The sequence below is a fragment of the Seriola lalandi genome, unplaced genomic scaffold (assembly GCF_002814215.2).
Source record: "Seriola lalandi dorsalis isolate HSWRI2012SDOR001 ecotype SW California unplaced genomic scaffold, Sedor1 jcf7180002054561, whole genome shotgun sequence".
In the NCBI taxonomy this organism is placed as follows: Eukaryota; Metazoa; Chordata; class Actinopteri; order Carangiformes; family Carangidae; genus Seriola; species Seriola lalandi.
In genome coordinates this window covers 1,015,898-1,028,061 of record NW_019525114.1, presented here as the reverse complement: position 1 = coordinate 1,028,061, position 12,164 = coordinate 1,015,898, and the positions used below count along the sequence as shown (strand labels likewise).

General features: G+C 40.5%; 1 protein-coding gene across 1 annotated transcript in view; it reads right to left on the bottom strand.

The window, feature by feature from the left end:
* The window catches only part of tafa3a (TAFA chemokine like family member 3a), a 93,821-nt gene that overhangs the window by 29,517 nt on the left and 52,140 nt on the right, over window positions 1–12,164 (bottom strand). The window contains exon 2 of the mRNA XM_023416112.2: window positions 7,362–7,474. Coding sequence (XP_023271880.1) covers window positions 7,362–7,473 — 112 coding nt within the window. The 5' untranslated portion in view covers window position 7,474. The remainder of the gene's footprint in view (window positions 1–7,361; window positions 7,475–12,164) is intronic.

Here is a 12,164-nt window from a genome sequence, read left to right as displayed (position 1 = left end):
CATTACACAGGAAAGCTTTAGCACAACTTCAATAAGGGCCCTGACAAAGCAACACTGGACATCCGCAGACCTGTTTTCACATGTGCAGTCAGCCGGAACGGTTCACACAAACAATCCACATGGTCATAAAGTTTGAGCTGCACACTTGCAGACAAGGGCAGATCATGAAATTTACTGTATGTCACTTGGACCCTTATGACTAGTTGGACACGGAAGGTATAATTTGAGCCTCTGCACATTAGGTCAAAGTTAAACAATGAAGTTTGTTCCTTCATTTTTTTTTTCCACATAACTTCGGCTAAAATGAGGGTTTGTTAAACGTCTTTTGTCGACACATTCCTGTAGATCTTGGAAAGTTACTTGATGTTGCAATGTTATCATTACAGATAAGAATGACAGCCACAATTTAAAAGATAAGTTGTACACAACTTAAAGCAGATGTATGAAAAGAGTGTTTTTATCACCGTGACAATAGACATGATAAAAAGAACAAGCCGAGGAATGAGCTTTAATTTCCTCCGAGCATGTGAATAAAACTATTGATATTCTCTCAACACATACACAATCCCCTTGCTCCTCTCTGTTGGCAACATAACCGCACACACAAAGGATACAACCAAGGCCACACGTAGCCACTCATGGCTCATCTATACAGCTGCCATTCAGGTGCGTATAGCAGAAGACGTTTGATGGTTTTCTAATCTCAGTAGCTGCCACTGGGAGATGGGGCGGACTGACCCCTGTCATCCCCACAGTGCATCTCAAACAGCCCCGCATCTCCATCTCAATCTCCCTCTACTCGCTATCTCCGTCCACCATTGTGTCGTCCACCTGCTCTCCAAATGTCAGGACGAATGCTCCGCAGCAGCATCCCCCACACATCCCCGGGGTGGGGGTGACCTGCTCTGCCGCTGTTTGGTATAATGTCATGCTTTCCCTGGGCAAGGGTTCCACGCTGACCTGCTGTGTGTGGAGTGTGCAGGCAGATGTATGTTATCACACAACAACAGAGCTCCAGATACAGTATGTACTGCACCACAGGCCTCCTTATGGGCCACTGAACCACAGGAACCCAAGCTCCTGATGAGAAATGATGAGGTAGAAAATGTGGGTGCTGTTGGTTCAGATCGAAAACCCACAAAATGTTTATTCATTTGGATTCTTCTGCCTTAATTTGTGTAGATCGTTTAAAAAAAACGAGGCACTAACTGACCTGTGAAACAGAGGCAGTAAAACCAATGGTTTTTTTTATAGTCAGGAATAATTTGTCCTCGCTGCTCTCCTGCTCACTCCTGGTCCCTTTCTTTATCTCGCTGTGATAATGTCTCCTGATTGATACTTGATAATTATTTTACAAAGTAGAAAAAAAGGGAGGCCCAAAACTGACCAAATATATTGAAAAAACATCAATAAATAATATAATTAGTTACATAATTAAAATATAAAGTATAAAGGGAAATATGAAGCTTTATAAAATATACTTTTCATTTTACCACCTATGATTGAATAAATGCAATAAATTTTTTTTTTCTTACTAACAAATTATTTTTTAACTCTGTGGGTTTTCTTTTCTTTTCTTTCTTTCTTTTTTTTTTGGTATTAGCACACAATTCACACCCAGTATTTTCTATTTTTGTCCCCACATTTCCAGTTTTTCTCATACTGATATGATAATGAGATGGCTGTGCCCATGCACGCCCAGAGTACTGACGTCTTAAGAGAAGCGGCTACGGTACCGACACTCACTCGTGCTGGAGCAAAAAGCATTTTCCACATAGAGCACCATTATAAAAGAGACATTTGTTAAACCATTTCTTAAACTTATCACTCTTTTCTAAATGTTTAATCCATGAATATTTTATGTTTATTATGTCACTCCCAGTGCCTTGAAAAGTGAGTTTTATTTGCATTATTTCGTCACAATGTAAAGTTTAGTGGGAGCACGTGCGGGGTTAAGCCTGCAGGGGGAAACACTGTGGACGTGTGCAGAAGTGGGCCACGCAACATTGGAAACAAACCACAAATGGGAGCCAGAAAACTTTTTGACTCATGCGCTCGGTGAGCAATTTTCATTCAAGTGAGTGGGTGCCATCTTTGAGCCTGGTATGTTTTCATTTATTTATTGAAGGGGACTGTGTACAATGTTACACAGACATATTACAACTTTGATGTATTCTACCAGAGTTAGCTTAAGGCTAATTCTCATCTGCAGCCTTGCCGGGTCACAATTAAACAAACACGCACAGTGACACACTAAACAAACAAGACACATAATACAAAGTTACACACAGCGTCGCACTCACCATGTTGGCAGCAGGTGCATGATGGACAAATTAAAAGCAGGGATATTTCAATACTACCTTAATAAGATTATTTTCATCTTCAAGTGCTATTCATCTTCATCAAGTACCACAATGGGAGAGAGATTTATATTCTTTTTGCACTCCATTTCAATTATTCAACGAGCAATATTATTTATTGATGTCTTCAGTTATATTTTTGACTTGTCTGGGATTGTTCTCCTACATTGTGTCAGCTTTGGGGCGATATAGTTGAATACAGACGGAAGCAGAAATCGGTTAAGTATAAAGAGACAACAATGCAGTATAAAAATAACTTCTTTTATTTATTAATCTAGCAATTTCCTTTTAATATTTATTTACTGGTATGGTGAAAAACAAAAGTTCCCATTGTTCGGGACACAATGACTTAATCTACTCCAGAGCTATTCGAAGTTGGACTATAACAAATGATGTTATTTTGAATTCCAAAGGTAATTGAATCCCTTAAACACTAAAAAAAAAAAAAAAAAAAAGCATGAAAAGCTCGCCCTGCATCCTCACAGCCCTTTATCCCTCCAGGCTGGCACAGGGAAACAACTCTAATGTATCTAGTAAGCAAATTTTACTTCACAATTCTTATTAATGTGACACATCTTAATATATCTTTTCTACAAAAATAATCAGACTGGGACAGTAGGGAGGAAAAAAAAAACCTTTCTTTTGGATTCTGCCATTAATTTGGGCTCCGGAGAATCAGTTTGTTCCTAATATGAAACATTGGAAATGAAGAGGGGAAAAAAGTTAAAGCCAATTTACATAGAATACAAAAAAATCCCCTAAAGCATTAAAATCAGCCTGAGAATGAGCCATTAGAGTGCATCACACAGTTTTTTAGAAAGTCTCTAACATAAGCAAATATGGAAATATTCAACTGAATTCAAATGAGAGCAAGTGCACTGTTTCATCTTATTAATAAGGCAGCATTGCCCCTTGTGTGCATGTGAATATAGAACAGGACCTTGATTTAAACCCAGCGTAAACCTGAGCTCCAAAGTCATTTTGATTCCAATTTGTGGAGCTATTCATGAGCCATGTGGCTTAATTCCTTATATTTAAAAATGTAAGAGAGTTTACGACCTGTAAACGGCACTGCTTACAGCGTTTTTATCTCAAGAAGAGGGAGCTGCTGCCACGTTGCATCACACAGCCTCAGTGGGAAATGTGTTTTTCACGCCTGTTTTCCTCTCTACCACATTTCAGCATTTGCCCTCGCAGACACTGACCAACAAACCACAGAGAGCTTGATTACTGTTTTTTAAATGAGACAGAGTGAGTTACTAAGAAGAGCAAAAAAAGGACACAAGTATCTAAATAGCTGAGCAATGAGGCTCCCATTTGACCTGGTCACATCATCAGTCTAAATCCTATCGACGGGACCAAAACAAATTGTAGGGCCGAAAGGTACTTGTAATCGCACTCAGTCTCTCCGGACCGCTCCCCTCTCGCACCCTCTCTCTCTCCCACTCTCCACTCTTTCATGACTAGCTAATGAATGTAGATGGTGCTCTGGGGGATGCAGTGGTCTTATTACAGGGGTTATGTGTGCAGGCTGTAAGCCCAGCGTGCTCCAGTCAGGCTATGGTGAAAGGTTCAATTGCTTCAGTGAAGCCCCCACCTCAATAAACAGAAGGGCTAAAGAGGTTTGTTTATTGGGCCCACCTTGACGTGACCTCCGTAGCTCAGGGACAGGCAGCGTGATTACCTTAGTGTCAGTGCCGCCCGGGGAGAATGGGGCCATGGTGCTTTTGTTGGCCTGCTCTCTCTCTCTCTCTCTCTCTCTCTCTCTCTCTCTCTATCGCTCTCTCTCTCTCTCTCTCCCCTAATAAATCACAGGAATAAGCGCACAAACCACAAGAGTGGGACAAATGCAAAACCAAAGAGAGAGTGATGTAAGCCTGAAGATTAAATGGTTTATCCAGCATATTTTCAGTCAAACATTTGGGATTTGCTTCTGTACTGTCAGTCCACAGCTTACTCATCAAATACATTCAGTAAATAGCTATTAAATACATTGATTAGATGATCACATGAGGAGGTGAAAAGTAAATATGAGATCCTCCGTGAATGATGCTACATCGTCAAAAGTATGTGGACGTCCGAACATCATACTTGTGTTACACGTGACTTGCTGGACACCTCATCCCAAAAATCAGTTCATACGCTGCAACAAGAGTCTCCATTCTTGTGGGGAAGGTTTGGAACGTGACTGGATGGATTTTCTCCCATTCACCCAGAGGAGTGTTAGTGAGGTCGTACACTGATGCTAAGCGAAAAGGTCTTGGCTTGCAGTCGGGGGTTGCAGTTCATCTCCAAGGTGTTGGATGAGTCTGAGGTCAGAGCTCTGCGCAGGCAAGTCTGGTTCTTCTACACTTAACATTTATTTATTGACCTGCCAGAGTCACGTTGGAAAGGAACAAGAAAGGAACTTTCATAAACTGTTCTTTGTACACGGTATCGTGGAACAACAATGTTCGAACAGAAAAATACCAAGCATACCATGTTTTGAGTATAATTCATGTGGATTTTGGACATAACAAAAGAAAATTAAATGGAGTTGGGCCCCCTGGCTAATGAAGAAAGAAATGTAACAATAATGCAATACTTACACATACAACATAATTCATTGCTGGTGAAGTAAAAACTCGAAATAGAGTTAACTGCTGTCACAGCTTTGTCTTCTTCTGTCCTAAATTGAAACACACCTCAACAAGGCACATGCAATAATCCATTTTGTTTCATCTAATGTGTATCTTCTCCCCATGTAGTGTATCCTGTCATGGCCCTGGATTTTGATGCCCCTATCTAAGTCTCTTGCTGGTCATGTTTTTTTTTTTTTTTTTTCAGCTAACATGGAGATGTTTCCCTCCAGCCATTGTGTGCTGTTTGTCCTCCAGTGGAATAAGACTCATTATTTCAATGTGTAGTCACAGTTTCTACCGTTACGCCCAGGGATCAGGCCATCTCTCCATTAAGGGAAATAGCTTCTGAAAGGTCTTGTCCCCTGCCACAAACTCACACACACACACATACACACACACACAGCGATGCATGCACACACCTACTGTACTGCAGTGGTGTAGCGTCAGGACAAGGAAGGCAAAAAGTGCTTGACCAGTTAAAGCTAAAAACAGACATCGATCTGAACAATACTGAGGTGGAACGATATCTCCCTTTCCATCTCACAACAGCGTTCTGTCCTATAATGGATCTGTTATTTCCTGTTTGCATTCATCTTGTAATTTACTGCCCTCTTGTGGCCACAGGAGGGTACTGTCTCTGGATGCTAGCTTGACTACCAGCCGTTGGATCTACCTTTTCTTGCGGATAATCCTAGGATGTTTTCGTTTATGTTGTCTTATTAATCACCTTGGTCAACATGTGACGATGAGGAGTTTGTGTGTGTTGTGGAGAAGCTTTTAATAACTGCTTTTGCAAGGAAAGCTTTCGTAGACATTTTAATTCTGTACTTCTATTTAGTTATCATAATAATATCTTTTCCTTTCTATTAATCCAGTTGCAGGGTTCTCTGTGTGTGAGTTCGAGACAGCATATTGAGGAAGGAAAATAAAAGACTGTGCTTTGTCACTGGAGTGTGTCATTGGAAGTAAATGGTAAACATTTTGAAGATTATCATAAAAGTGATGTTTAGATATTTTTTTCCTCTATAGGCTACTGCAGATTTGATGTTTCGTGTCAGTTCAAAAGGAATAATCCTGATACTTCTTCAGCCAGGAAGGAGAGCAGAAAGGTGAAGATGATGTCCAGGCAGAGTGCAGCAAGATGCAGGAGAGAGACTGTCAGCCCAGGAAAGACAAGCACCACAAAATCATTAGACAGGACAGGCCCTAGATTTAAGAGAAATCTGTTACTACTTGGTTCATGAAAAGGTGTGTCTGGTCCGTGGGGGTGGGGGGTTATTTAGTTCTTCAGCTCTGCGTGGTTTTTTATCTTGTGCTTGCCTATCTGTAAGAGTCTCCGCTGTACCGGTATCGCTTTTTTCCCTGTGATGCTTGACTTGCGTTACTGCTACATCGTTGAATTCCCTTGTGCAAAAAAAGAAAAACAAAGCCTTACAACACATCTTTACCTTGCTGGTGAGCAGAGAGCAAGAAAGCTCAGCCAATTATAACAGTTTCTTTTTGCAAAGCAAGTGAGGTGAAGTGTGGCCAGCACATGAGACTGACCTGCACCGTGAAGAGTCAGTTGTGACATACTGTACATGCTGTACTAGTTCATCAGGATGCAGTAAGTGAAATAATAATGTGATGTTATAATTTACTCATACAGTACAAGTTATTATATGATATTTGTTATGATGCATTTTGATGCTTAATCTAGATTTTTTTTTTTACTGTTGAAGGTGAAATTAAATGGCTCTAAAAATGTTTCCAGGCTGCATCTTCCTTCTTTAAAAGCAGTTAACAGGAGATAGTGTGTTTGACTCCACATACAATCATAACTGAGAGGTTGTTGGTTTAAATCTCTGGGAAATCCACAACCAGTGTGCAGAGAAAGTCAATGAGCAATGCACTGTCTTCATCAACAAAGTCTATTATTCAGCAAGACACAGAGTAAAGATAATGTCCAAATATGTGAGAAAGTGTATTTGTTTGCTTTTCTTCTGAATGCCATTAATGCCCATGAAATTTCTATCCTGCTGGTGTATTTGCCACAGTCTGATGCCACTGCTGTCTGTTCTCCTGTTCCTCAAAAGCTCCCATTAAAAACAAAGAAGAAAAAAAAAACATTAAAAACTGTTTCCTGGATCAACCTTTTTTTTTCAGTTTTCATGAGCAATGGCCACAATAGAGGAAACATAAATAAATAAAATTATACCAGCACATTTCTTTATTCTGCAGTTTCCACAGTAGAAACTGTTGATCAGCCAATAGCACACTTTGGTATGTATGTGTGTATATTATGTATATTATGAATGAAAAATCCTTTATGAATGAAAGTACCATGCTCAACCACTAATCCCTGAAAAAATAACAATGAGTAACATGTGCAGTGTTGTACCTATGTGGCTTCTGTGTGACGATGCACTGGTCAGTTGTCCCCAGAGAGACACCATACAGATGGTCAGCAGCAGCGCCCTTCTGCACATGCTCTGTAGGTCCCTCTTCCGCATTCTGGAAAAAGGGCAAAGACAAAAATCATTAGCCATTTTTGCATCACATGAACACTAAGATGTGCAGGATGGCTCACTTGGGCTACTGCCAACGAGCTCCCCAAGCTTTGCCTTGGCAGTCAGAGGTGGTCAATTAGAGTAACTCCTGGAATCGAAAAGCTTGGATCTACAGTGCTTTAACTGGACGCCTTGGCCGTGTTAAGGATTAGCCTGCCGAGGGCCACGCACAACAGGGTTCCCCATGATGCACAAAATGCAGCTGCATACTGCTGGGAAATTTCAAATAACACATACCGATGAATGCTTTCCATCAGACGGAATTTAAAACACAGAAGTTTAGCAGCAAAATTGGTTCTTTCAGTGCAAATGCAGGAGTCAGTGGGTTTGCCTATAGGGTAAAGTAAATCTGTGCTAATTTTTTTTTTATTAAACTTTGCTGAAGTCTGACATGCAAACTCACGCTGCGGACCAATGGCTAGCCATCCTGACAGTGCTGACCTTTGAGGAAACAGAGGTAGCAGCAGAGAAAGCTATCGTAACTCATTAGATTTGTCACACAGTCCAGCTTTATTTAACCTCCTCTGCCAGAGTTGAACTACTCCACAAAAGAGGAATGGTTTACAGACAGTGAGACAGGACTCAATGCCACCAACAGGGCTACCGCTTTTGGTTAAACTCTGTGAACTTACTGTCCTTTTAGAACCGAACTAACAAGCTGACTAGCGGTCAGTTTACAAGCTAGTTAGCTTAGAGAGCTTTTTCCCCTTGTACTATGACTTTTTATTGAACGAAATGATGTAAAATCCCAAGAACAAAATGCCAGAAGTAAACAGCAGGCTACAGAGTAGATAGAAAGAAGGTCAGGGAGCTAATTTACATTATAATTAGCGAACATATTCCTGACTGGCTAGTGTGTTAGCCAATAGTTTGCCAGCTACAACAGTTCTCCCACTAGCCGTGCAAGTAGTCGCTACGTTTCCAAAATATTTTGCCAATTTCGCTGTGCTTCATTCCTGTGTGGACCTTACTGCACCATACAACCCTCTTTCCCCTTTAATATCATGCAGGGATTCAAACCGCGTACGCTTTCTTTACCAAAATAAATCAAACAAGTAACATATTGGATGCTGATTCAACAAAATTTTGGGTTGCATTCATGTGTAATTATAATAGCATGCACTGTATGTGTTGTCTGGCTACATTCTTGCAGACACATTCAGTGATAATTTTAGAAACTATAAACACACTGCAATTTATAATACCAATTTGGATCTGGAGACAGAGAGCAAATGAAGTCTCTTTACGCTCTCTGTCTCGTCTCGCCCACTTGCTGTCATCCTGCTACCTGGGAGGTGAGTAATGCTGTTTGTGTGGTCTGTCTTAATGTGCTCTGCTCAGTAATCTTCTTGTACTTTCGGCGGGCTGTTGTTCAGTAATTCTCTCCATCTCCATCTGAGAGGCCCGTGGAGAGCGGTACAAGCAATGCAATCAGTAGCTCATCTTACTGCCAACAGAACTGGCCTCCTCTCTCTCGTGAGGAAGCAGTCGCAAATCACAGCTCTGCTTTGAACTCTGTTCCAGTGCAGTCAGTCAAATTAGTAAAATGCTTGGTTTCATGCAAAGAGATCAATTCTTGCTTATCTGGCAGAGACTTGCATGTGAGGGAAATGTTTTGCTGTGACTGCCTTTGTACTGACAGCCAGAGCTGGGTGAGATCTTAACGGGAGGCTCTAATTCTGTACAGTCTCAGACAGCTGACGCAACTGGGATGTTATGAGCACAGACACAGTATCTGTAACATCACACACAGATTTATGAAGGGACCAGTTGAAGCCTGGGGTTTACATTTACACTCATTGCCATCTGGACAGGTGCTGGAGCCAAATAAACCAGCTTTGGGCGAAAGGGTTAGAGTCCGGATGGACCTGGGGTGAGGTGAAGTGAAAAAGCAGCAACCATGAAAGTTGACTGTGATAGGCTTAGACACCTGTCAATCAAGACAAACTTTGGCTACAATACGCATCTATCTAATCCTCAATATTCAGCGGGAAAAAAATCAAGTTTCAAGACAATCGCCCAGCAACATTTTGATACGTACAACATGACTCAAATGAATTGAGTTTCTGTTTCCTGAGAGAGGTTGGGACTTTCCACACATGCTTGGATGCAAGACTGCCAGCTAGAAAACATGGATGCTAACAGTGCAGGTTTTTGGATTAGTCTAAAAACCTGCTACTATGTGTTTTATGAGGGAGAGAGTAAACTCAGCAAATTTATTAAGCTTCAAGGACAAGCAATGCATTTTGGTAAGAAACGGTGACACACACCACGAGGTACCTTTACCGACTAGAGACCCATTAATGGACTACGCTGTGGTTACCCACAGACATTGTCTGAATTTGTCTGGCTTCTGCAGATTGTAATGTTACAGAGGAGACACACACCTCGGCATCCTCAGATCTTTTAGTTTGTTCATCAGGGTCTGACCAGTTAAATTAACTCACACTGAGTTAGAGAACTAATTTTCACCTGCAGCTCCTGTAGTTTGGTCCCGTACCAACACACTGCAGCTCCAACACCAAATCAGATGAACTGGTAACATGATTAAAAATAGATTTTTTTTTTTCACTTTGGCAGAGTGAAGTTGGAGCACTGCTGCAAATACAGCACTTATAATGTGAGTCCTGCTTTAGAGACCAGCTCAGCAGTTCCACTTCACTTTCAGTTTATTACCTTTAATTTCTTCCACTTCTGTTTATCTTATAAAAGACAAATTAAACCCACATTAAATATTTTAGCCCGTCCACAATCTTACTTTTACTTATTTGCAGTTAGCTTACTGATAATAAGACGAGAGAAAACTAATAAATCTTTCTGACAGCTGAACTCCAGAAATAATTGGAATTTGAGAGCATGCTGCCCTGCTTGTTGAAAATGAAATGTCAAGCAGTTAGTCTGTGAGTGTTTATAGATTTTTGGGTATGGACAGTAGCACGCCTGGTTTTATTCCAAACTAGATTCAAATGCACTCTAGCATCTAATCCTACAATTTGCATCCTGTGTCTGGTAGTGTTCAGGTGGCTTGTTGGAGCAGGTTAACAGGAAATTATTCCACCTGATGGACGCGACACTGAGACCAGGTGGCTCATCACAAAATGGCCTGATCAGAGTAAACCTATTTAGGCACAGGTTAGGTCTGATTTTAACATGCAGGAGGCACACATACACATTTAGTGTGTTGATCAGTTTGTATGCAGGTTTGAGTATCATGTTATCTACATTGGTTTGTTCACAGCAGGCCCCACACATATTCTCCAACCTGTGAACCTTTTGTGCCCTCTCAGAAATGAATGTTAAGTTAATATATCTCACATTTACAACCTATCCTACTGTGCATGTATGAGGTCTGAGCTTAGCTTAGATGTTTTCTGACTGTGACAGTTTATTAACCCTATATTCATATTGAATGTATAAGACAGAAAACATTCACATTTCATTTGTTTTCCCCAAAAACATGCTCTTGTGCCAATTTAGGTATGACTCATTTGTTTATAGACAACTCAAAGCACTAGGAACAGATCGACAGGTCAAGAATGACAAGACAGGACATTTTCACTTTTCCTATATTTAACCAAAATTGCAATCTCAGTATTTTGAGAACCAAAACTTAACCATAACCCCCTGATCCACGCCGACCACCTCCTTCCGGCTTTTGTGCAGTACAAGTGTGAAAACCAAACTTTGCCTGTGAACATTATCCACACATCAGTGAGGTTTCCTCCCAACATGCAACAGACAGCTTTGGCTGACTGCACCATGACCACCAGAAGAGCTAAATTAAGTGTGAACACCACACATTAACTCACTCCTCACGGAACAGGTGCTGGTTAGATCTGGCTTCTCCACAAGAAAGTGTACGGGAGCCACGAGAGGCAAGAGAAAAAAATCGTCCCTTTTTGTCAGGATTTGTTATAGTACGTAAATATTGTTTGCTAAGGAAGTGTTTTGGTTTTTTTGGAATATTTATTTCAGCCACAAAAGGTTGTGACAAAATGAAAATAAAAAGTTAAATAAGTCAATAAATTTATCCAGATTTGATCCCAAGTCTCCGAGGTGAAAGTCCTGTGTTCAACCCATTCATCCACTGTGATCGGCTCAGTATGTGGGTTTGTAGCGCTTTATCGCATCGCACCTGACTTCCTGAAGCCTCTCTGGCTGAAAGACTTTGCCAATTGAAATACATCTCTAGCCAAAAGAAAGACATGACAATAATGTATGACACACAATATATGTACCCTGTGTTTCGAGTATATGGAGAACTTAAAAATCAACTGGGAAAAAAAAGAAAAAAAAGATGAATACATTTAGTCCTATTTACAGTTTTTCTCTGTCGCTTTGGTACATTTCTCAGATCAGAATTGAAATTCTCAAAACTACTTGTTCAATCTTCACATCATTGTGTCACTTGTGCAAATCAAAAAAGAAGTTTTTCATTTCTTTGAACAAGTTGCAAATGCTTTGGTTCATCATGCAAATGATTATGTTCAATTCTCTGCTGTTTCCTACATTATCAATTGCTTATGTCATGTTGATCAAAATGTATTATAATGGGTCTTTGTGAATAGTCTCACCCCCACAACATTTAGGCATTAGTTCATCGCATAAGTCTTTACATGCAAAATGGTTGAACA